The 26,389-nt window shown below is 40.6% G+C and overlaps 1 protein-coding gene across 2 annotated transcripts; it reads left to right on the plus strand.

The window, feature by feature from the left end:
* Window positions 1–3,229: 3,229 nt before the first annotated feature.
* Window positions 3,230–9,191, plus strand: LOC149819482 (nitrate regulatory gene2 protein-like). 2 transcript variants are annotated; one of them, XM_089984304.1, is made up of 5 exons: window positions 3,230–4,517; window positions 4,626–4,700; window positions 5,779–5,963; window positions 6,879–7,102; window positions 8,193–9,191. In XM_089984304.1, exons 1-5 carry the CDS (start codon window positions 3,509–3,511, stop codon window positions 8,998–9,000), a joined length of 2,301 nt encoding a protein of 766 aa, XP_089840430.1. In that variant the 5' UTR covers window positions 3,230–3,508; the 3' UTR covers window positions 9,001–9,191. The 2 variants fall into 2 exon arrangements, with proteins under 2 accessions (XP_089840430.1, XP_089840431.1); XM_089984305.1 differs by lacking the exon at window positions 4,626–4,700.
* Window positions 9,192–26,389: the final 17,198 nt, after the last annotated feature.

Below are 26,389 nucleotides of genomic sequence, written 5' to 3' on the forward strand. Positions count from 1 at the left end.
TCTGGGTCCACTGATCTCTTAACTCAACTCATATGTGGGCATTTGAGTGCCGTAGATCTCTCGGGATATCCACGGAGTCGGTCAGACACGTGGATCAAGGTGTTGGCCGCATGCCTCGATCCCCTTTCGGACCAAAGATGAGATTCTAATTTTAGGCCTTTCGAGCCCGAAATCCATGGATCTCTAACTCGATTGTGCCCGCCCCAACCAATCACATGACAGCATTTCATGGCCCCCCTCAAAAACATAATATGGGCCCCACTCAACATTGCTGCTATGTGATTTGCCGTGCACACATAGATGAGTTACACCATTTGATTCCGGTTGCTGATTGTTGGTCAACTAACATTAAAAAAAAAAGGTCGCTTAGTTGGAGCTGTCCACTGATCACCTGATTGCTTCCTTCTTGTAATAGAGTTGAAATAGTCTAAATTTTGACTCGAAATAATGGTCACTTGGTTAGTTGTCTAACTGACTCACAGTTGGCCTTGTAGCATTGAAATAGTGGCCCAGAAGGAAAGAGGTTGGAGATCTAAATTGGTTCCAAAACTCTCAGGCTCTCTCAGCAGCCTCACAATTAATATTAGGTTTACATTCAATAATTTTTGGAAAACAATATAGTCAATAGTGAGCAAAGATTCACATCAGTGGAAAGAAATGACATCAAACTTGCTATATTTATGTGTTGTTAACAGCCAAATAAGAGACGCAAAATAATGGTGAATAAAATAGAAATTTTATTCGTCCTCATGTACTAAAGATAATTCATGTCAATGCACAAGACAAACCCTAACGGTGGCGTTATCTCAGACCTACCACAAATAGGCTGTCGATCCAATAGATTTGTTAGTACCCATCAACTGTGATAGTGCAGGTATATATATATATATATATATATATATATATATAGAGAGAGAGAGAGAGAGAGAGAGAGAGAGAGGAATGAAAACCTATCAGCTAAAAAAATATGCCAAACCTAGTCACTACACATTTTATTGTATTTTTGGTGTTAATATGATTTATATGCTTGTTTTTATAGGAATAAAGCATTTGATTCTGACGCATGGATAAGTTTTTATAAGTTTCAAAAATCAACTGCTTATAATTTTTGTAAAATTTCAATGCTCTAAATACCATTTTCTATCCAAAATTCACGATCCAAGTATAGATTTCTAGTAAATCCATCACGCTGAACACATCTGCACAGTCAGAATTTTTAAAAAAATATCAAAAAATTTCTGTTGGATAGGTTTGGCATGTTTTTTACTGGGTAGGTTTTTATTTTCATATATATATATATATAGTAGAAAGAGAATTGAAAATATAGGCTCTCTTTTTTCATTAGGTCTCGTTAGCCCCCATAGTTTGAAGTGTTTTATGATAGATCTAAACCGTTAGATGTGTTTATCATGCTCGATTTAGTAGGAATCGACTCTTGGATCATGGTTCTTTGATGAAAAATGTATTTTCATGAGGCAAAAAAATTTGATGACTTTATAGCCATTGGTTTTTGGATCACCGGAAAAAGGTGTACACACTTACCCAAAAGCTGGTTCCCACTAAACAAAACCTATAAATCACATCTGTTGTGTTAGATGTGAGAAAAAAAACTAAAAACTACGATTTTTTAAAAGGCAGCTTAAGGAGCCCATTGAAGACCACCTCACTTGGAGAAAAAACGACCTCACTTAGGGGCTAATTTGTGTAAAAACTAAAAACCCCATATCTCCTTTTTGTCCACTAAATGAACCCAGCTTTGGCATTACAGTAAAGAACATACACCTTCGGGTTTCGAACCCGTGAACTCCCTTAAACTTGGTGACATTTACAAGTAGACTGTACCAAATGAGCATAGCCTGCGTGACCGTTATAGGGGCTAATTCACCCTTACTAAGTCCGACTTATACCACCACGTGAGTCGCTCGTATGGCCAGTGGGGTGATTGTCAGAGCATTGAGATGAAGACGCTGAATCAAACCCTTCTGATGCATGGGCGTGTCCGTAGCTTTTAGAGGTGGGGTCACATATGCCGAATCAAACCCTTCTGATGCATGAGTGTGTCCGTAGCTTTTAGAGGTGGGCCACGTAAGGCTAGGGGTGGCAATCTGGTCGGGTTGGTGGGTTGGCGGGTCAGGTTGGTGGGTCAGCATACCTCAACCTGAATCCGACCCGTTTATTAAAGAGGTCGGCTGTGGCAAACACGAACCCGACCCGTTTATTAAACGGGTAACCCGACACAACCCACCAACCCGTTTAATAAACTGGTTGGATCGGGTAAACGGGTTGGCAGGTTAGCGGGTCGGGTTGGCGGGTTGACTCACCCGCCTAACCCATTTATTAAACAGGTTCGTTTTTGCCCAACCCGAACCCGCCTAAGAGGCAGGTTTGCGGGTCGTGTCAGGTTTTGCCACCCCTACGTAAGGCAGGGTGATCGAGGGGCTCTACCTGGGTTTTTTCTCGCTTCGACCAGGGTTCATCATCATTAAAAATAGAAAAACAGAGTCCCAGTTATTTACCAAAATGTTTAATTTTTAGAGAGTGGTCTATAATAAACCAAGATACAATAAGCACAAAGCTTATACGCCAACATGCAACGTATCCAGAATTGCACGATTGTCGTTGGGTAGTTCCAAGAGACCTATGTGGTAGGTGAGCCGAGTTGACTCCACAGAAGGGTTTGAAAGAAGTACTACAGGGCTAATCTAATTAACACACCTTGGTCTACTCCCGAGCCTGTTAGTTGGCCCATATGAACCAAACTTTGGAAGTCAGATGTATAACTTTGGATGGACGTGAAGAAACCCACATGAGTGGTCCGGCACCGGCACCGGCACAGCTTAGACCTTGTTGACTAGGACCATTGTGATGGCCAGATCCAAAAAGTCCAAACTTTGAGTTTCCCAAGTGAACGTCGTAAACAGAGAGAGTGCATGAGAACACATTTCCCTCGTAAACACTTTTTTTTAGAGAAAAGCACAAAGTTCTGCAATCTTTTACTGAACGTATGCAAACAAATAAAAAACAAACCACGTGATCATGAAGAATCGGAGGAACGCTGGGCAGTGGGCATGAAATAAAAAGCGGCCACTGAATTCTGTTTGGAAACAGTGAGCCAGAATTGAATAATGAGGGGTTAAATTTGGAAAAGGATTTCAGAGAGAGAGAGAGAGGGAGCAGTAATGGATGGGGAGGGTGGGAAGCAATATGATACTATTACAACTCCCTCTCTCTCTCTCTCTTTGGTGGATTTAGTGCCTCTTGCTCTGGATGGTACGTAAATGGGATAGGTGAAGAATTTTCTCTCTCTGGACACTAGATAGACAGGAAATATTACTGTGTGTGGCAGAAAATGATAGGTGAAGAGTTTTTCTTCTCGCTAGACAGTACTAAATACCGAAGATGGTAGATGGACAGTTGAAGAAATTTGACGAGATTTTCTCTTATCACAGTAACTAGACAGGAGGCAGCTCTCTCTCTCTCTCTCTCTCTCTCTCTGCACCGGCGGAACATGGGTTGCGGCACCTCCAAGCTAGAGAGCGAGGATGCCGTCAGCCGCTGCAGGGAGAGGCGCCGCCTTATGAAACAGGCGGTGAAGGCCCGCCACCTCTTCGCGGCTGCCCACTCCGACTACATCCACCACCTCCGCCTGACCGGCTCGGCCCTCTCCCGCTTCTCCGCCGGCGAGTCCCTCGCCGTCTCGGAGGGAACCCCTCTTGTCTTCCTCCACCACTCTCTCTCCTCCTCTGCCGAACCTCCTCCTCCTCCTCCGGCCACGAAATCCCACTCCTTCAGCCACTCCACCGTTTCCGCCTCCCACTCCTCTGTCCGCGCGAATCCCTACCCTCCCGCCAAAACGACAACGGCCGGGATCATCGGCGGAAAACCGAATCCCGCATCCTTCTCCACCCTATCGCCTGCCCACTCCATCTCCGGCACCTCCCAATTCTCCAATTTCCCCTTCACCGGAAAACCCCAATTCGCCGAAAAGACGAATTCCGTCTACTCAACCATGTCCCCTTCACAATCTTCGTCCTCGATGTGGAATTGGGAGAATTTCTACCCGCCATCGCCTCCTGGTTCGGATTTCTATCGGCAACGCGAAGAGGAGAAATCCGGCGAGCACGACGAGCACGACGCCGGCGGCGAGCGTGAGGAGGTGCAATGCAGCGACTGGGGAGACGGGTATTGCTGCACCACCAGCGAGAGCAGCTCCGACGACGACGGCAGGAGCGGCGGCGAGCCGGAGAACGCGGAGTCTCGTTCGGAGAGTTGGGTTCCGGCGGAGTCGGCAGAAAAGTTCAGCCGGAGATCGGACAATGTGGAGGTGGTCGGCTCCTCCGTGAATTGGAAGGAGAGCGTGGGGAAATTGAATATGGTGAGGAAGCACAAGGATCTGGCGGAGATCGCCGTGGCGCTCGAGGAGTGCTTTGTGAAGGCAGCCGAGGCCGGGAAAGAGGTGGCGGAGTTCCTCGAGATCGATAGGGAGCAGCTCGATCGAAGTTTCCGCCAATTGACGAGTAAGGATTTCAAGGGTTTTCGTTTTGTTCTTCTTGAAATTTGGTCCTACATTGAATTTCCAAAAACAGATCGTCCTTTTCTTAACTTGTGGCCTCTATATTTCTCAGAAAAAAGTCATTCATTCTTGATAAAAAATCATCGGATTCCGGTGAGAAGTCGGCGTAAAGCTTGCGCTTGTCTTGGTATTTCCAGTGTGTTAAATTTTCAGATTCTTTTTAAACGTCTTTCTTTTAGATCTTGCGTATTTGGCGTTCTCCGTTTTTTTTTTAAATTCTCCGGCCTCATTCCGGCAGGAATCTTGGGTAGCTTCTGTTATCTTAAAATGGTAGCTTTTTTAATTTCCGGGCATCAGTTCTCCAGATCGAGTGGGGATTGCCTATTCCAGATGCTGCTTTATTTTGGAAATTCTGCAGACCTTTTTCCGGTTTCTCTTTTGGAATTTCTGGTTCTCTTTTTGCAAAATGCCGGCGAGAAATGTGGTCCTTTATTTTGTGGTCATAACCAATGAAGCTTAAAGGCATCAACTTGTTTTGCAGAATCCAAAACAACGACTTTTTCCTGCCTCCGGTGTCTTCGCCGGAATCCGTGCTCTTTCCGGCATCCCACCCAGCTTTTGTTCAATAGTGTTTTTAATGCACACTTCTCTTTTTCAGGGTCTCGGACAAATTAAAAGAGAAAAGCCTCTTTTTTGTCATTGTGAGAGAGGCAGGTAGATTTTAGGCATACCAATTTGTTTTCTTCCCCTCTTGTTATTACACCCACCTTTTTTTTTGGCTTTTTTGCTAATGATATTTGCGAAAATTCCCTGTCGATTGGTTGTATTTGTCCTCTTTTGCACTGATATGAAGACAAGGAAAGGCAATTTTCTAATGTTCAGGGACATGAGTGCCAATTGTGACATAGTCAAGGGCATATTAGACTTTTTATTCCCCATTTGTTCCGTTAAGATGTTATACGCGCTCCACTTTACAAAATGGAAATTTCCGGCTTTGTATCCTTACCCTCGGAGAAAACGCCAATGACGCATCTGCCTTACTTATTTTCTTCAATATCCAATATGTCCCTTCAAGCTTTCTGTATGTGGTTAGTTGCAGAACTGAAATCAGCATGAACGAGTCCACTTGGGATTTGTTTTCCTAGTGATGATGAAAGTGCTCCCGAATTGACATGATTCTGGCTGCTCAACTGATTTAGGTTGGTCAATTGTAACCCAGTTATCCATTCCCTCTTATGGTTGGATTTGCTCTCTGTTCTTAACAGGGAAGGTGTACCATTCAAACAATGTCTTCACCAAACTTTCATCTAGTTGGACATCAAAGCCACCATTGGAAATCAAGTACAGCATGAAGGCAGGTGCACTTATAGAATCAGGCGGCCGGAAAAGCCATTGTTCTACATTGGAGCAGCTTCTTGCTTGGGAGAAGAAGCTCTATGAAGAAGTCAAGGTAAGCATTTGTTGGTTCCAATTGTCTGTCTGAATTTCTTAAGGGCTTTGAATTATGCAAGATTATGTAGATACAGATGCTACATTTGATTCTATCTCAGAACTCATCAGGACTCTTTGTTTATGGCAATGTTGATTGCAATGATACATCACCACATGAGTCCTCTTCTGCTTTCTGATTGCAACTTGGTAATTACATGGCATTGCTGACATAAACCAGTACATACAAGCCATCCTTTAATTGGTGGCCCATATGAAATTTGACATGATCCTTAAGATGCCTTTTTCTCTTGCCTTTGTAGTTGAGACCAGGGCCTTGAGTGATCTGATCTTCTGTGTCATTCATAATACTATTCCTTGTTGTGTATGACACTTGATTACTTTAAGTGCCATTCAGATCCCCAGTGATTCTGCTTTAGCAGAATCAGGCATTGCTGCTACCTGTATATCAGACCACAAATTGCTTGAGTGTCTTGTTAATTTATGTATCTCTAGCAAGTTGGGTCTTTTATGAACAGATTGATCATGATAACCAGCTTCGTCCATAAAGAAGTTGACAGAAACATACAGAAAAAGGAGCAAAACAGGCAAGTATTATTCTCATATTGTCTAAGGCACAAAACTGAAAACTTCCCTTACCGCATCATTTGCAATCCAGGTCCATCCACTGATAAAATATACCATCAATGTGTTCTACAGACTTCCTCATACTATGTCCAAACTTTGTAGCTGGAGGCACTTTGCCTAGTTATTTTCTTTTCCTCCTACTTATTATGGGACTGATCTTTTGGTTGTATTCACTTGGCAAAAGAGCTAACTGAAATAAGTTTGTGTGAAAATGCTTGCAAGTGGCAACAACACTGTCCATGCTATTGCACTCTTTGAAAGGCATGGTGGCACTCATTTGTGAATGCAGGCAAGGGAGGCAGCAAAAATAGAACACGAGAAGAAGCTGCATTTATTGCAGAGCCAAGAATACAAAGGAGAGAAGGAGGTCAAGCTGGACAAGACCAAGGCATCTATAAAGAAGTTGCAGTCGCTGATAATGGTGGCTTCCCAGGCTGTAAACACCACCTCCTCTGCTATTACCATGGTCAGAGACAACGATTTTGGTCCTCAACTGCTTGAACTTTGTCATGGGTAGCAACACTTTCCCTTTTTACTTTCTTCTTCTCTTTTTTTTTTCCAATTAAAAGAAGGAAAATTGGCTTGTCTATTCTATTCAAAGTCTATAATTCTTAATCATTTAATCTTGTCAAAAATTAGATTGGAAAAATGGGATATGCATCTCATTGTACATGGAGAGCCAGAAAGTGGTCTTGTTCCCTCACAATATGCACTTCGCCATTTTCATTTGTACCTGTATTAAGACCGAGAGGCTACAGTTAAGGACATATCGAGACCTTTATATTAGCACCATTTCAAGTTAGCAACCATGGTTGAAACAGCTGAAACATGGTTTTTGTGTGAACTGCAAACTCTCTATTGATAATTTGTAAATTATTGAGAACTTAGAGTTCCAAATGGAAGGCGGTTTTGTAGCCTGGCTTGTCAAACATGGGCCTGTGCGTGCATTTACGGACAATACAACATACTTCATAAGCCTCTCATCCACCGGTTGGTACTTCCATTGCTCTGAGAGATGACACAAATGTTAACATGACACAAGGAGGTTGTACTTCCATTGTCCTGTCAGTCTTAGCCCAGTAGAACTGATACTGTCATATGATTCACCTCTAGGTGACAGTTACTAACAGACTCAGCACCACCAAGTTCCTCATCGAGATGCCCATCATATGTGGCTACGTGGTGCCTGATCATAATAGTCCTAACATCTGGTACCCACAGCATCACAGCCCTCAAGTATTCTGTCTGTATAAAGCCTAAAAGCATTTTATTGCAACTTTTATCCAGTACTGACCATTTATCATTATCATGCTCTCAATAGGGATGGGATACCGGTTCCTCTTTTTCTCAGTTTGTAAGTTTTAGGATCACCCTGTAGAAAAATTGATCTTATAGCCAGATCATATAAATAATGCCATTTTCCTATGTTGGCAAATGTGCACACACATGTTCAGACACATCATGTGTGCACACTGGTTCTTTGTCTCGTAAGACCAATAACTGCATACACATATAGGCTCATTGTTCTTATCTTAAAAATACTTGTTGCTGGATAGTGATAAATGCATATGCATTAAAGTATTTCATCTGTTGCTGCATGCAGGTTGATGAGAATGTGGAAATCCATGAATCATTTCCATGAGATCCAAAATGATATTGTTCATCAGGTTCGTGGTCTCGTAAACCATTCTAATTCTGGGGAGTCAACTTCTGATCTTCACCGTCAAGCAACCCACCATCTCCAACTTGCTATCTCTGGCTGGCACTCTTCCTTCTTCCGGCTAACAAAGCACCACCGTGACTACATCCAGTCATTGCATTCTTGGCTCAGACTCACCCGTTACCGCCTTGACGACTCATCAGAGGACAAGGATGCCTCTGCAACTGCATCTCCTGCGGCCTCTGAATACTCCCTCTGTGAAGAGTGGAGACATGCTGTAGACCGCCTCCCAGACACCGTTGCCTCTGAGGCTATCAAGAGCTTCGTCACTATTGTGCAAGCCATTGCACTGCAGCAATCTGAGGAGCTCAGGTGCCGGAAACGGTCTGAAGCATCAGCAAGAGAGCTTGAGAAGAAGGCAGCTGCCCTGGGAGCACTTGAGAAGAAGTTCTATGGCTCAGTGAGATCATACTCACTGGCAGGAATTAACATACCAGGCAGCGGATCAGATCCCTCGACCATTGATGCAAGAGATCCCCTAGCAGAGAAGAGGGTAGTGGTGGCATCATGCCGGAGACGGGCAGAGGGGGAGCGTTCAAAGCATGCAAAGGCAGTGCAGGTAACACGGGCGATGACACTGAATAACATCCAAACAGGGTTGCCTGGCGTCTTTCAGGCGATGACAGCATTTTCTGGCGTGTGCTCAGAGACATTTGAAGCAGTCTACAACCATGCTAGAGTGCTGTTTTAGACATTTTTATGACACAATTATACTATGATATGCTCCAGCTAAAACCCCCACAAGCTTGGTAGTTCAGAAGAGGAATAAAAAATGTTTTGGCTATCATTTTTAATGAGTTACTATATTACTATGTAAACTTGTACAGGGTTTGGGTGATTCTTGCTTTATGGAGTAATAAGATCGGGTGTCTTTGAAAATCAGTCTTTAATAGTCTTGTTTCCACAACCTTTATCATTTCACCCTGTGTATGGGTGTTCTTATGAGTTATATATGTACTGCATGTTCAAATCATCTGAGAAAATATTGCTTTCCTCTTTGATTGGCCTTGTCCCTAAAGTTCCGCCTTGCAAGGATTTGGAGTCAAATAAGTCTGAACCTTTGCATGTTGGCAGCAGAACCGATGCCTTTTTTAATAAATCAAAGAACCTAATGAATCGAAAAACATATTGGCCTTCTCATGTTGACCTTGAAAAACATACCTCTCCCATTCGGACTGGCAGATTACCATAGAGAACCCGCCTTGACTGCATCCCGATCCTTCCTCTCGCCAATCTTCTCACTGTGCATAAAGATTTTAGAATTCTTATATATAATATATATATATAAAATATATATAAAGAGTAAAATGAAACATGCTATTGTTCGGTGTTTTTTTTAGACTTAGCTGTCCTTGGGGGCGTAAAACACTGTGGCTAGGGCCCTTTCTCCCATGGCCTATGCCAGGCTTCGGCTTATGCAAGGGGGTGTGCCTGCAGGAATCGAACCTTGACTGGTGGTATGCCAGCCAAGGCCAGCTCTAACTATGCTAACCCCTTGGGTACACTTTTTGAGCATTTGATTCCGATGCATGAATAGGTTTTTATAAGGTTTCAAAAATCAACATCCTATAATTTTCATAAAATTTTAAGCTCTAAATATCATTTTTTCAGCCAAAATGCATGACCTAAATGTCAATCTCTAAGTAACTCTATCATGCTGAAGACATCTATGGGGTCAGAATTTCGAAAAACATATATAATCATTTGTTAGACTAGCCGTCAACCTTAAAATGCTCAATCTGTAAATATATTCATCTACCCATCTCTTTCTTTTGCCTATGTTTCTGTATAATACAGCAGTACAAGTGATTACCATTTTGTGATATCCATTTTCTTAAACCGATTTATGATTATTGACTAGCTTTAATCGCTATCTTCACTTTAAATTTGCTTGAATCCTGGCTAATAGGTGTGTAAGCAGAGTTGAGCTAAAGTGTGCATCATTATACTGCATAAAACAACAAAAATGCTAAAGCCTATCACGGCGACACCACAAGGTCACACATGGCAAATATTTCCATCATTTTTTTTCTCAATTATGAGGCTAGAAAGAAATTTCAAAACCTTAAGAAATATTCCAATGCAACTAAGTTATCTAAACATTACCAACGGGGGCTCCTAGTGCACGTCATCTTGTGTAGGGACGTTGCAAGTTCAAATCCCAATGGTATCGTTGCATAACTGGTAGGGGTCTGCCTAACCCCAGCTTGCCTTTAAAAAAAAAACTTATCCACACATAGGAGTGAGTTTGGATATGGCAATATGGACCCTGACAGTGTCCTACTGATTTTACTTTTCTGGATAGGTGGGTGCAAGAGAACACCACTTGAAAATGTGTACCCCATATGAACCACTCATCTTTTAAGAGGCTGTCCGTAGCTAAAAGGTACGATCCATAACAGCAAAATCCAGGCACGCCTCTTAAATAGACCTACCACGATTCAGTGATTGGCTGGGGCAGCCATAGATCGGTGCCCTCATGAATGCTGGTACCCACTAAACTTGTCCTGTATTAGTAGAACCATGAGGGTATTCAACGACAGGCCAAGCCTCGACCTTGGTGTTCACCTTTTGTCATCAATCTTGGGCCACAGGTCCTTCAATTCAAGTACTGGATCTCGTGTTGCGCAAACAATCCCCTACCATGTGGGTCGCCACCATGTGACACGTCTAACAGCATGCCCAGAAAGGTGTTGGTTGGTCCAGTACTTAATGGCACTCAAATTGAAGTGCTAGATCCACTCCCAACATGGATCCATTAACGTAACCATTAACACGAGCAAATTCATCATGGCAAGTTTGATCGAATCTATCCGGATCTTACTCACCTATCTTACTTTAATAATAAAAATATAACTACAAAAATGAAATTCTTTGTAACATAAGATTTTTCGGCCCACAAAGGCTCCACTCATTTGGTAGGAGCAACTTGTGAATGTCTTCAAGTCGACTGAACGTCACAAGTTCAAAACCCACAGGTGGCATCCCTTGCGGCAAGATCGAAGCTGGGTGTACTTCCCAGTGAATAGGAGGGACTTAAAGGGTTTTACCAATCGGAGACCAGCCAATGTGCGATGTGATTGGGGTGGGGTTTTCCCTTGGTTTATAAAAAAAAAAATACAGGGTTTTTAACTTCTTTGAAGTTCAATTTCATGTTGCAAAAATCAAGATATTCATTTTCTAAACACAAGTTTTTGGTAAAACATCAACACAGACATGGTTTCATACTTCTTAAGCAAGTTTGGCTTTTACTTTTTTTTTTCCTTGAAAAAAAGTTTCAGAGGCTTTCATAAACATCTTGGGGCTCTGCTCCTAGCAATTTTTTAGCATTTCAGTGTGGTGTCTTCAGTTAGTAAACAGTACACATCACCAGTATGAGGTTGCTGAAATGAAGGCACCAGATCAAACCCTGCTGGTGCACGGGTGTGTTAGTAGCTTTTACAGGTTCCACATAAGGCAGGGTGGTCGTGAGGCCCCACCCAGGGTTTTTCTTGCTTCGACGAGGGTTCCTCGTCATAAAAAAATCAGTACACATCACCACTCAAAACCAAGATACGTCAATTACAGGTGAACTTCATAAATAGTAGAGATGATTTTTTGTGCTAGCAATAAGAAAAAGAATAACGTGAGAGCGGATCCTGTAAAACGCTGAGTGAGATTAGCAACCGCACCCAGTGTTAACAATCACAAAACCCACCCCTCTGTAATGTAGCTCAGTACAAGTGGGACGCACAGGGGTGGATTTTGTGGTTGTAAGCGCTGGGTGAGATCAGCCGGGAACTAAGGAAAAAAGTAAAAAAAAGGCAGTCACTCGCTAATGCATGAGATCAGTTGATCACAAAAGAGTTGACTCTCGTGTGCACTGAAAAAGGTACCTGAACAGGAAGAAATTGCTTATAATCACTAAAGTGAGATACATGATCACAATATTTTTCTCTGAAAGCAAAAAGAGGTGATCTGCAACATCTCCAAAGGACCATTTCTGATGGAATCCATGTAGCATGGCAGCTACTTTCCCCAAAAGCAACAGAATAATTGATGTAGCCAAGAGGCTAGTACCACCAGGGACGCAAGTGGGTCGGATCCAGGATGGGATTTTGCAATTTTTAGCTGTTCCAGATTCGATTATAATTTGAACCCCCATGATTTATCTATTCCAGATCCGAACCATTTGCACTCCTACGTCCCACTGCCAAGTTTACTATTGCTGTTTCAAATATAATGTTCCCTGAAGTATAGAGATAGAGTCTAGACCCGCACAAAGCTTAGGGGGACCATCAACATTTTAGACAAGTCTGGGTCTAAGTCTGCCAACGTGCATGGTAGCCAACCCATAGAGGTGCGCCCGAACCTGCCCAAATAACGAATAATCGAGTTCGGGCTCGGTTCAGAACCGGGTGAGGCAGGGTGCAAGAAAATGGAACCTCAAATCCACACACAATTTAGAGGGTAATTAGAAATTTTGTTTTTTTGTTTTTTACAAATAATTATATAAGAGAACATTCGGGTCAGGTATGTGGCATTTCATGTTACTCGGGTAGGGATTACCGCGATCCAATAATATTCTGACCGATATTTTTTTATTCCATACCTAAATATCAGGGTTCCAGTCCAGCCAGGTACATGTCACAGGGACACACCATTTTGGTGGTGTTGATTCTGGTGACACGAGCAGACACGCTTGGACATGGACACTGACACATGTCTTATTTAAAAAAAGAAATTAAACTTTCGAGTCGTGTCCAAGTGTCTTTGTGACGGAGCAGATAAGCCCCCATTTCACACGATTGCTGTTCAAATTCTAGGAGGTAGGAAATCCAGGAAAGGACACAAATGCAACACGGGGAAAGTACGTACCATACAATTTCTGTGAGCCTCGAGGAATGATGAATTGCTTTTCCCATAAAAGATTCTTTGGATATCAACATACTTTTCCACTTCATATGATGCTTCTTCCCGCCAGCCTTCTATCAGCTTCCCTCACAAAGAGTGATTTTCGCTTAGGATTTGCTTTTGAGGAATGGTCCTTCATGTTTCTACTTCCAATGTTGGCTGACTTTGCAGGAAAAGCAACCGCAATGTGCCTGCTTTCTGCTGATACAAGTGGTTTCTTGTCTCACACAATTTTTATAACATGTGAACAGATTTTTATGAGGTTTCACAAATCAACAACTCAAAATTTTTATGAATTACAAAGCTGATAAAGTCATTTTTTTATCAGAAAAACACTACACAATAGCCTATTGCTAACAAATATAACATGTTGAACACATCTATACGTCTGATTTGCAAAACATGACTTGAAAGATTGAAAATCAACACACACACACACACACATTGATTGGTTCCCGCTACCGAGGTAAGAGGGCGCGGACCGTTTTATTTTTCTTTTCTGGTTCTTTTTTTCAAATCTGACATTACACAATGTGATTTACACATTTTATTTAGTAGTTACCAGCTTTTAAATCATCCAATTACGATGTGTGAGCAGGTCTTTATAAGGCTTCAAAAATCAATAGCACAAAATTTTCATAAAACCACAAATTTTCATAAAAGTACACAATTCAATCAATAGCGCGCGCGAGAGAGAACTCGTTCATTTGTAAAAGTGGCAGTGACAACATAACAGTTATGGAGAGGCTTTTGTGCATAGCGAAAAAACCAAGCAAAAAGGGAAAGGTGCTTAGGGCAACCGATATAAGAGCGGAGAGAAAAAGCCTAGAAGGAAAGATAAAGAGATGGGCAAGCAAAGAAGGAAACACAAGATCATGGAAAGGTGATGGCATCTAATAAGAATATAAGAAGAAAGGGCGGTTACAAAAAGGCAGGTGGAACAAAGGCAAAAGCGGCCCTACAAAGGACAACTTTTTTCTTGTTTTTTGAAAGGCAAACTGGGGTTAGGCAGACCCCTACCAGATATCTCTTAACCCCCGTGGGGGAGGGATTTGAACCTGGGCCTTCAGTTTAGCACAGGACCCCGCTTACCACATGGGGTACCACCTCGGTGGTACAAAGGACACAAACTTGGTAGCAATCATCCAGGATAGCCTCAAATCTCAATGTTCAAATGAAAAGAATAAGTGCAACTTTATCCCCCAACACTTATCGACAATAGTAACATTAAAAAAGTAAATGTAAACTTCATTGAAGGTCCATGTTACCATGGGCAACCTCTCAAAGTAGATGACACCGTGGCTCAAAAGTTTTTTTTTTCCGACAGAGAAAGCTGGGGTTAGGCAGACCCCTACCAGTCATACAACCATATACCATTGGGATTCGAACTTGCAACGTCCCAACACAAGGTGACGTGCACTAACTGCTCCTGTTGGTTCGTCGCTAAAAAGTTGACAAACCATTCCAATAGGATCTAGGTTGAGGTACTAAGCATTGACATTATTTTCAGCATAATTACTTCAAAGATGAAAACTGGGAAGGGTGGCATTACTAGCATAGGTAACGCTAATGTTAGCTGCCCATATACTTTTTAATTAGAAAAACCAGGGAACAACAGAATTGGGGTTGTTTTTTCTTTTTTGGGCCAGATTTGGTAAAATAGTTGCCGGAGCTGTTCAGCACTCAAACGGAAAACAACCACCATTTTTTATTAAATTTTATTATTTTCAATTTTAATAGCATATATTTTTGCAAAAGAGCCAGAACAAACTAGGTTTATTTAAGTGGGACATGCCATGAACTCAAGTTTGGCTATGCTACCAACGGGGGCTCCGCTTGTCTGGTAGGGGCAGCTAGCGCACGTCACCTTGTGTTGGGACATTGCAGGTTCAAAACCCAATGGTATAGTTGTATAACTGGTAGGGATCTGACTAACCCCAGCTTGCCTTTAAAAAAAAAAAAGTTTGGCTATGCCAAAAGCCTTTGTTCGATTCGTTCAGATCGTTTTAGCATATAACTCATTCCAATGAATCATGAGCACTTGACCTTGTTGATCAGACCTAAACTGATCCTCGACTGAAAGAAAAACTAACAAGACCATCATTGCGTTGGTTCACGCCCATGACCGTGTTCCATTTTATAGCTCTGACAACTATGCAGTTACAACTGAAAACTACACCTAGAAAAAGCAATACCAAGGTTTTCCTTATTTTCCCGCTGTTGTAAATCATATATTTTACATATCAATACCATTAAGTCCTTGGACCCCCAAAATAGTATAAAAAAGTGTCACACTACTACTATTTAACTCGAACTTGTTCTTAAATGTTGAAGTAATTCTAATTCATTTTTGACACATGCAAAGTCAGGGAAAACCTCTTAAATGATTTCAATATTGGACCTTGGACATTAATGTAATAGTGCTAAATCTCTTAAAAAATATCTATTGTCTTATGACAGCCAGCTGCAGCCATCTTACCAAACTTTTGTTATTTAGTAAGCCATATATTTCATATGTTTCTAATCATTCACATGACATCATCAACAAAATGACATGAGTCTTAAATAAGAATTTACAGCATACTAGAACACCCTTGTTGGCAATTCATTGACAACCAAGGTCCCCCAAACAAATGTAATACCTCACAAAGTAAATCCTTAATCGTTTCGGAAATACCATATTTTCTGACACAGGCATTGAACTCCATGTAAGAAGATAGGTTGCACCCACTGTCCATCAGATGTACAATGAGGTACTAAGCACTTATTCTTACCCCCAACTCATGGAAAATAGGTTGCAACTAGAAGTCCCTTAATGGTTTTGGGATGGGGTATCCAAATTAAGGGCGTGCACGTTAACATCTAGCAATTGCTAGAGATTGGTTGTCACGATCTCTTTTCTCCCTCTCTCTATGTGGTTTGATTCATTGTAGCATCTGCTATGGCCATGGCTTACATGAGCAACCGTAGAGATGTCAAATTTATCACTATCAACCTGAAAAAAATGCACCAGAAATTCCTAAAACCCCCACCATAACCATATTCTGAAGTCACCTAAGGTTTCAACATTAATAAAAAAGGCACCTAAGTTTTGAAAAAAAAATAAAACGCACATTAAAAAAATAGCGTGGTTAATTAAAAAGACCCTGGACTTAAATAACCATAAAGTTTGCAGTTAGATGTGATGTGGAATTACCATTTTACCCATCATATTTTAATAAATGCATCTAAAAAAGGAGGGAAGGAATCTTGAAAGAGTTAACCAGTAAATTAACTCTCTTAACTCATCTTGGATTAGCAATAAGTTAGGTTAAATGGATGGAAGTTTTTTATTAACAGCGCAAAAATTTAGGCGCCTTTTTAATTTTTTCTAAAACTTGGGTGTATTTTTTATTAACGGCTAAATTTTAGGCGCATTTTTTGGAAATTTCCCTTGGCATTAAGAACACTCACAATTCCAATAAATTATACATAATGGACCCACCGTTCTTGTGTCTCATGGGGTTCCATTTGTGAGACCCTCAGAGTATGTTTGATGGCTCGTCCTGTGCATCGCAGGGGACACGGGATGAAAAAGACGTTGAGAACCTGATAGTTAACCAACATTGGATGCGGCAGTCGGCATTCCGCATGTCCGCCGCTTTCATTAAGCAGTGTAATTTTCAATCCACCTCCTCCCTTGTTACAAAATGAATATGAACAGAGGGAACGAAAAAAAAAAAAGCATATACGGGCATGCTGCACCGGTTGATACGTGTCTCTCTGCCGATTGAGCAAGGAAAGCCACATGAAGGTATGGTTTCCCCGCAAAGCTGCTTGTTTTCCCATTTTTGAAAAGTTTGGATTTCTAGGGATGATGATAGCTAGTCCCCGTCCCCTTATTCGGTTCCGGAAGTTGCATGAGTTTGGCCGAGAAGACAAGGTTTTCTTGCAATGCTACTCTATATCGGTCTTAGTTTTTCTGTTTCTGAAAATATTAAGGCTTTTTAAAAACACACGGACACGTCTTTTTTCTTTGATTCCGGTCCATTTGTTAAATTTGGCTGTGGCATGAACAGATGAAGGTTTTTCTGGCTTTAATCGTCGGATCTCATTCTTCTTTATAATTTCTGTTTCTAGAAACAAAGAGGGGAGGAGGTGTTGGATCCTGATATGGATCCAGTGTGACCAAATGGGTCTCACATAGAATCCAATGACCACCTCATGGGTCATTGAGATATACACCACCAGGATAATGGTGGGGCCCAATCTACATTGGATTCCCAACATATTTGAGAATCCAATGAGACAGTTAGGCTGGATAACGGCTACCCAAGGGAGGTTAAATGCTCCAGCCCTCTGCCTCTACAGGATGATCTGAACAGGATCTATGATCTCCCTTGATACAGGTCGTTAATCAACTTCACAATGCTCTTCTCTTCTACTCGAGTTTCTTTATGCGCACACCATGATTCTAAATCCTAGAGTGGTATCAGAGCTATGGTTTGGTGTGTGCATTGGTGTTTGACAATGGCAGCAGCTAAAAAGAAGCTACTGCGAAAGGGAGCCCAATGTTTGAAAGGCTCGTCCACTGAACAGTGGTGCCCTGCAGACAAACATTGTTGTCAGTGAAGCAGCGAAAAAAAAAGGTTTCTTTGAAACCCCTGATCACTATTGACATCATCAACTCTGGAAGAGATCCCCCTGTCGTTGAGTTGCTGCCAGAGCCCGATCCAATCAAAACGGTATTGCCTCGATCGTATCTACGACACGCCGGATTGACATGCCAGAAGTATTGCGGTTTAAAAAAAAAAGGGGATACCTGCGCTTGCCAGAACACCGTGCTCCAGTGCGGCTTGAGGGCGGCAATGTCGCTCCACTCTATTCCTATGTCAGAAGTACAACCTCGAGAGGAGTGGATAGCTGAGGAGCTCGGCATCAGGCCAGTGATCTATCTGCTAGCGAAGCAGGCGGCAACGCCAAATCATGTAATGGAGGTTCTTACACCAGGATAGGCCAGAAGGTGGTGGAGAAACCCCTCTTCAGGGGGGTGGTTGCGCCAACCGACTGGTTGCCGAACTTCACGACGATGGCAATGGCGATGGCTACGGCCATTGCCCCCATTTTATCTTTTCTTTCTTCAGGTGAGGCGGTGGAGGCGGCTTCACTGGAAGGGCATCACTGCCCTGCCAGATGCGTGGGTTCCAGGAATTGCGACACAGGGCGACCGTGGAAGAGGCAGTGGAGCAGATCTTGCTGGCGATTGCACCGAAAACCATGGCAGGCGACCGCGGAAGAAGCGGGGCAGCAACCACCCACTTCTGTTTCTCTATGAAAAAAAGGGGAAACTCTTAGTCGTGGAGATCCCCCAGAATGCCGGATCTTCCGGCGAAAGCAGCGACGACGGTGGAGGTTGTGATCCCTGTCGATCTCTGGCAGCAGGTTGTTGAAGTCTGAGGCAAAGGGAAAAACCCATTTCCGTCAAGAAGTTATCGATTGAGGGGTAGTGAAGACCCCCTCCCGAACAGTTGTGCTGAAATCACCGAGTGGCGGTTATGGAATGCCTGAGGCCCACTAGCTGGACGACTGTTGGATACCATGGTCGGCGGTTGCAGGATCTTCTGGCGACGAGGACGAGAGCCACCAAGAGGTCTTTGTCGTGCTTCCCAACCACCTCTGCTAGGCCGCGCTCATCCCAAACATCACGCAGAGAAAGTCGATGGAGAACCCCCTTTTTTTGAGGTGGTTGCGCCGGTCGGACAATTGTTGGATCTTTCAGTGGTAGCGACGACGACAACCACCCTCGTTCCCCCTTTCAATCCACTCTTGTGTTTCCCCTTTTGTAAAAAAAGAAGAAGGAGATCTAGCGGGCTCCCTCTGCTTGCTGGTGGAACACAACAAGGATGTCATGCCTTCGGCGGCGTCAGGCAGACGAAAATCCATGGAGGATAGTGGAGATCCTCCGCTGGTCGACGACAGCCGGAGGGCGGCGACACTACCGTAGGGTGGAAGATCCCCCAGGAGGCCGGCGGTTGACGGATCTTCCGGCGAAGTCAGAGGAGGTGAGGACGAGATCCCCCAGCCTGTCAGGCACTTGCCGGATCTTCCGGCGGAGGCGGATGGGGCGGCTAAGGCGACGGTCATCGCCTCCGTCCCTCTCCTTCACTCTGTTTCCCCTTTGGTAAAAGGGAAACCCTAAGAGAGTTCCCCTTTACGAAAAGGGTAAACCAATTAAAAAAAACTTTTACAATGCCATTCACGCTCTTTTCCTGCTTATTACACATGTGTCCTTTGTTTTTCAAAACAAGGGCTCAACTTTCTGGGTAATTTTAGAAATATGTTAGTCTCTGGAAATTATCCGGGACAAGGTTGCAGAGTTCAATTTTTCCTATAATAGCTTAAAAAAAAATCCAAAATTTTCTGTTTAACTCAGAAATATTATGTTTTTTAATGTTATGATTTGTTACCCAGAACTATTTCTAACATTTTTGGTTTCGCAAAAAAGTGCCTCTGGTTAGCCGGAATACCTCTAACAGGTTTGAATCTGAATTGGGTCAAGTTTTTCAAGTAGATTCTTATTTATCTTGGTTGGATCTGGTAAAGCTTTCTAGACCCAGTTATGATTTATATCTCTATTGATATTTTTTGGATCCAACAATATTATGGTTGCATATATTTTAATATTTTTTTCATATTAATATCGGGATCCAATATGGTTTGATCCAATTTTCTTTTATATAGATCAAGTTTAATTATAAGACCTGTTGTTTGGGTCAATATTGGACTCTGATCCATTTGATCTTATGCTTGGCTCAAATTGGATTTGATCCGTATTAGATCAAATGTTTGGATCTAGTAAGGTAACATAGACCTAATTGGATCCAATAAAGTAATATTGCATGAATCTAGATAGTTTAAATTTATTGGGTATAGATTCAGTTGAATTAGTTTTGGATCCAAACATTATTATTGGATCTTGTTGAACTTGAACAAATCTAGTGTTGGGTTCGGCGGCCCAGATATGAGATCTGGATCTAGTTTGATCTAAATTGGATCCGGTTGGGTGATATGCCCAAATAAGGGATATGGATCCAGTTTTGTATTTTGATCCGGATGAGGGTTATAACCAGATATGGGATATAGATCCAGTTTTATGATTGGATCCAGATAAGTGTTATGCCTGAATATGGGTATGGATCCAAAATTGATCCAGAGACAGATATATACATATATATAATGTCAGATATTTTGTATAGATCAAGATTTGATTCAAGTTTTATTGTTGGATCTAGATAATATCAGTCCAGATATTTGGATCTATTAATGATATATATTTATATGGATTCAGGATTTACGCGGTTAAATCCAGATAAGTAGCATACTGGATGTGTAATATGGGTCCATTGGCATTAGAAATATATGGATTTGGATTATAGTCAAATCCTTTAAAAGATCCATGGTTTTAGTTAAACTTGTACGGAGATCCATTTTAAATATGGATCGTGTTGGACTTGATAGATAACATCTCAAGTCAGATTCAGATATGTAATTCTACAAATCTAATAAAATTGGATATATATATATATATATGGATCCGGTAATGGATTTGAACTTAAATGTTCAAACTTGTGGTTTGATTAAAGCTTGGTAATTGACTTATCATAATTTGGCATATCCAAATGATAATGAGATAACTCTCATTGGATATGGATCTAGTGCATATCCAAATTAGATTTGGGTATGAGATTTATTATTTACTTCATGATGGAAAGCAACCTAGTTTGTGAATAACCTCATGACAGGGATATATCTTGAAGAAAAAAAATCCAACTAGCGTATGTAAAACCACATGATGTCATGGTTTAATGCAAATATTGCTTAAAATGCAATGCATGAAAAGTGGGAGTGGAATTATAATTTTGCACATGCATGTGAGGATATTTATCTGTAATAATGATAAATAATCATAATACTCCTTATAGTATGATGATATAAATACATGAAAGAATATCTTTTATGTTTTAAAGTTTTGTATCAAATACTAAATGATGTTGATCTATTTGAATCCGGATACACTAATCTGAAATGATCAGGTAGTGATCAACACATGTTAATGCACATGGAAAGTGCGAGTATTTGCTATGTTTGACAAATTATGAATTTATGAATTTTCATAGTACTTCACTAGAGTGCATGCCTATGGTAAGGTCATGAAAGAGCAAAAGATCCCCATGACTATGTGAGACCCACATTATGATGTATTCGTGAACTGCATGACTTAATATGCAATGAATTGTGAATACTTGAAAGTTATGACATAATGGAAAAATAACCTAGTTTGTGAATAACCTCATGATAAAGATATATCATGAAGAAAAAATCCAACTAGCGTATGTAAACCTCATAATGTCATGAGTGCAATACATAATGCACTGGTTAGGATAAATATGGGTGTTCTCCCCATATGGTCAAGTGAGAGATGTTGAATCCTGATATGGATCCATTGTGACCAAATGGGTCTCATGTAGAATCCAATGACCACCTAATAGGTCATTGAGATATACACCACCAGGATAATGGTGGGGCCCAGTCTACATTGGATTCCCAACATATTTGAGAATCCAACGAGACAGTTAGGCTGGATAACGGCTACCCAGGAGAGGTTAAATGCTCCAGCCCTCTACCTCTGCAGGATGATCTGAACAGGATCTATGATCCCCCTTGATGCAGGCCGTTAATCAACTTCACAATGCTCTTCTCTTCTCCTCAAGTTTCTCTATGTGCACACCCCGATTCTAATTCCTACAGGAGGCTGTTGGACTTTAAGATTTGCTGAGTTCGACGTTCGACAATGACGTTCATGGAGGTGATGCCGATATATCATGATTGTCCATGATTTTCTTTTGTTTTTTCCATCTCTTGGAGAGTTGATGTTCTAGAGGTTTATAATCCCTCTTTCTTCTTTTCCTTTGGTTTTAGGAAATTACTTGAATTCATTCGATTTAGCCAGTAATTTCTTGGATCTTGTTGGTCTTTCTAGTTGAGAAATTTTAGGTTTGGATGAATGAAGAAATTGGTGTTTGAGGATTTTGTTGAAGTGCTTATGATCAGTTGTGACATGAATGGAGGAAGTAATTTGGTTGGATCAGGTGTTATTTTTCTCTTCCATGTCAAGGCTGTTGGGATCTGATTAATATTGGTGTAGCTGCATGCTTTCTCTCTCGGTAAATAGTTTTGGTCATTGTGGAAATGTTGGGGTACTGGGAATTTACATTTGGATCCGATATTCTTGTTCTGTTACAAAAAAAAACAAAAAAAAATTGTGTATTGCAGAAAGTGGAATTAGTTTTATACAGTTGGTTGGAATTACTCTAAGTTTGGATTTAGAATGAAAAGAAACCGAAGATGGAGCTATGGTGATTGGTGACATTGTCTAATCTTGTTTACTTTCCTTTCCGGTTTGTATGCATCAGTCTATATGGGGCAAACAGAACATAGTCATATTTTTCGGCATACTTTGCGTGTGTGCAGATAAGGATTGGATTGTGTACTTTGGCTGATTTTTGGTTAGTGTGATTTCTTTAGTACAGACCCAGTCTGTACAAATTTGGGCCAAGAGATTCTTTGTTTTTTATGTACTTTTTCTGTGTCAAAGTCTGGTTCAGAATAAGTATGTGTCCTGAATTTTCTATTTGTTGCTAAGTTTGTAAAGTGTTCGATAATTTGTTTTTGAGTTTGTGATTGTATTGTAAATTGGCCAAGTGTGGCCTATTGTGCTCAAAGGGCCTGTAATTGATCAAGTACAGTTGGTTTTAGTGCTTCAGAGAGGTGGAATCATTTGTAATGGATGCACAGGCTTATTTCAGCAGCTAAACTGAGCTGAGTTTCAAGAAATAAATTTATTTCTTTTCCTCTAAAATTTACCTGGCAAGCGTAGCTACTGTAGTTTGGTATCTTAAGATTGGCTTGGTATCTTATCGTGAATTCTATGATGTTATTATGCATTTGATTGCATACCTATCTTCCTTTCCCTTTAGCCTATGTGCTTCACTACTCGCATAATGCAAGCATCTTTCAGTTGAGTTCCTGGTTGTGCATGAACACATATAATTTTATATTTTTCACATTTGTGTTTTGTACTAATATTTGTGTACATATTAAAACACGTGATATGGTGTCAATCGTATGGTACACACCTGTGTTAATACATGTGTGTGTCTTTAGGTGAGATGATAGAGTATACATGAGGAAATGCAATATAGATAGCTGTAAACCTCATGAAGGTGCACACATCAATCAATCTTGCATCTCATTGTGGCCCCTCACGTTAAGGCAAAAATCTCATGCCTCGAGTCATAGTTTTTTACTACAGAGACTAAGACAAGAAAAAGAGAAGCATCATACCTTATGATTTATGCTTACTTGCATGCACATATATGTTGGAGATTCCCAAGTCAACAACATTAGAAATTCTTAAAATTTTGCATGCTTAGTTTAAGCATAACATGTGGATTTTCTTTTAGATTTTTTTAGAGACTCCAGTGTGGAAGAGTTATTGATACAGTCTATAAATAACACAAATGACTATCTTACATTCCCTAATGTCTGTGTTGGCCACAGAAAGAAACATAAAGCAACAAGAATTACCTAATTATTCCATCAGTTCTTTGGAGAGAGGATTGCAAAGCACGCCTTGAGTTTCTAATCCATGGGTGCATTAGCAATTTCTTTGCATCTGGTCGCTGCATTGCATCCTGAAAAGTGATTTTCATTATCACAGACATGTCTATTGCAAGAGAACCTAATATAACACAGAGATACAAAGACTCATAATCAAAATGTGTAACAATGAAATAATATCTAAACTACAGTAGCTATGCTTTCCAGGTAAATTTTAGAGGAAAAGAAATAAATTGTCTGGTAGTAGAGAATGTCTTGACATATTCCTGCTACTTCCACAGCCCCAGTACATTCAAAATTGGTACTTTTGAAGCACTCACAAGGCTAACATTAGAACTATTTCACTTACTATTCCAGAAAGCGTTCAGTGAATAATCATGTTATTGTTAGGCTATTGATTGGCTTCGTTATAGGAAAATTGGTTGTTACCCCTCCACAAGTGCGGATATTGGTTACTACTCCTTCATACATATCTTTAATTATACTAATGTACTTAAGAGAAACACCTTTCTTCATCATTGTCCACCAGAGAACGTCCCTAGGTACTCTATCGTATGCCTTCTCCAAATCAATAAAAACCATATGCAAATTTTTGTTCCTCTCTCTATTTCTCTCAATAAGTTGTCTAAGAAGATGTATAGCTTCCATAGTTGATCTTTCAGGCATAAAACCAAATTGATTTTCCGATATCATGACAACCTTCCTCAACCTAGACTCAATCACCCTCTCCCAAAGTTTCATAGTATGACTCATGATACTGGTGGCTATAAGTATCTAGTTACAGATCATGTTTTTAACTAAAATCAACAGAGGATCCTATCGGTTGCTATTCGTGTTATGTAATATCAATTTTGGCATAGGAGGTCTTTTAAGTACTTCGAGATTGTTATGAGTATTTTCATGATTTCATCATTTCTAATATGTAATCTTTGTAGATACAACTGTTTCTCATCTTAATAGTATATAGAGCACCATCCTTGGGATCCACAACTTTTCCTTTCAGAAGCGGCATCTTAAGTATTATTGATTGTTCGGATACCTTCACCAGTTGACATATTGTAGTACATGTAAATTACATATGTTCTCATGATTATTGTCAAGCCTTACCTTCAGCAAAGTTCCAGATTATCTAAAAAAAAGCATGTTTCAATTATTCAACAGAAGAAACAAATTTAATGATAAAAACAATAACATCTTGCAGACAAGACAAGACCTAATGTAATATGCAATCATACTGTAAGCAGAACAGAAAATTTCTGTAGTACATGTAAATTACATATTCATATTCTCATGATTATTGTCATGCCTTACCTTCAGCAAAGTTCCAAACTTCCAGATTATCTCAAAAACACAATGTGTTTCTATTATTCAACAGCAGAAACAAATTTAACAATAAAAAAAATATCTTGCAGACAAGACCTAATGTAATATGGAATAATACTGTAAGCAGAACAGAAAATTTCTGTATCAGTGGCTAACTAGGCCTTCTTGCCTCATCTGTGATGGGATAAAGGAAAATCACTGCCACTGCAGGCTTTGGAACCATCTCCAGGAGCTCTTCCTCCAAGCCATACACATCATGAAACTCTGCTTCATCCTATGGGAGGCCAAGGCCCCAAAGAAACTATAAAGAAGTATAGCAAAAAATGTAAAGATTCAAAATACTGACATTGCCCATATCTGTTAATAATTAAAAAAGAAGGTTTCTAACAAAACAAATAAGAACTCAAAATTTGCCTATAATCATAAATTAGTCATCATAACAATTCTCATCGAGTAAGTAGTCTCCAATTAATTATCCATAGATGTTATAACTGGTACTTAATTTTACTAATCTAATATACACCTAGTAAACACATATTCCAGCAAATGGGACAATTTTAAAATGAACAAAACAACAAAAGCAGCAGAGTTCCATAAAATGGCAGTTCAGCAAACCATTCAACTCGCATGGAAACAGGAGGTGAGATTGCATTGTTCAACTCCATCATTCCATCATCCCTGATCATGCATCAATAACAGAAGCACATAGCTGAAGCTTAGTTTTTATTTTCATTATTTTATATTTCCTTTTATATTTTCAAATACTTTGTTTATTTTGAGAAGAAAATGGATCATTCAGCTATAGAGTGATGCCTTGGGCAAGATCAACATCAGATCAGATTCCTAACCCAGTGTTCAATGCCAAATCTTTAGTTTTGGAATCAAATGTTCTCAATACAAACTAGCGACTTCATTATAAGTTGATCAGCAGTTAAGCATTGGATTATCTATTACATTGGATCCAAAAATCAACAGAAATCAGGAAAAGGCAGCACGTACTGTCCAAATTTCAATATTTTGGATGATAACAAATATCCCAAAATATAGCAGGAGAAAGCATGCGTGGGAGCTCCAAGGGAAAAAAAGAGTGTGATGCACATTGACGTGATAATCATACCATCCAAACCCTGATTCTTGCACACAGAAACACGAAACTCTCGTGACTCTTGTACAACTTTTTTACAACTGAAAAACAGGAGGTTGAG

The sequence above is a fragment of the Nuphar pumila genome, chromosome 13 (assembly GCF_984573655.1).
Source record: "Nuphar pumila chromosome 13, dmNupPumi1.hap1.1, whole genome shotgun sequence".
Lineage (NCBI taxonomy): Eukaryota > Viridiplantae > Streptophyta > Magnoliopsida > Nymphaeales > Nymphaeaceae > Nuphar > Nuphar pumila.

Bases quoted from the DNA above. Each gene is read 5' to 3' on its own strand.
- LOC149819482 (XM_089984304.1), top strand. From the start codon at position 3,509: ATGGGTTGCGGCACCTCCAAGCTAGAGAGCGAGGATGCCGTCAGCCGC. The intron at 5,964-6,878 runs GTAAGCATTTGT...TTGTGAATGCAG, and splicing joins AGCTCTATGAAGAAGTCAAG to GCAAGGGAGGCAGCAAAAAT. The intron at 7,103-8,192 runs GTAGCAACACTT...TGCTGCATGCAG, and splicing joins CTGCTTGAACTTTGTCATGG to GTTGATGAGAATGTGGAAAT.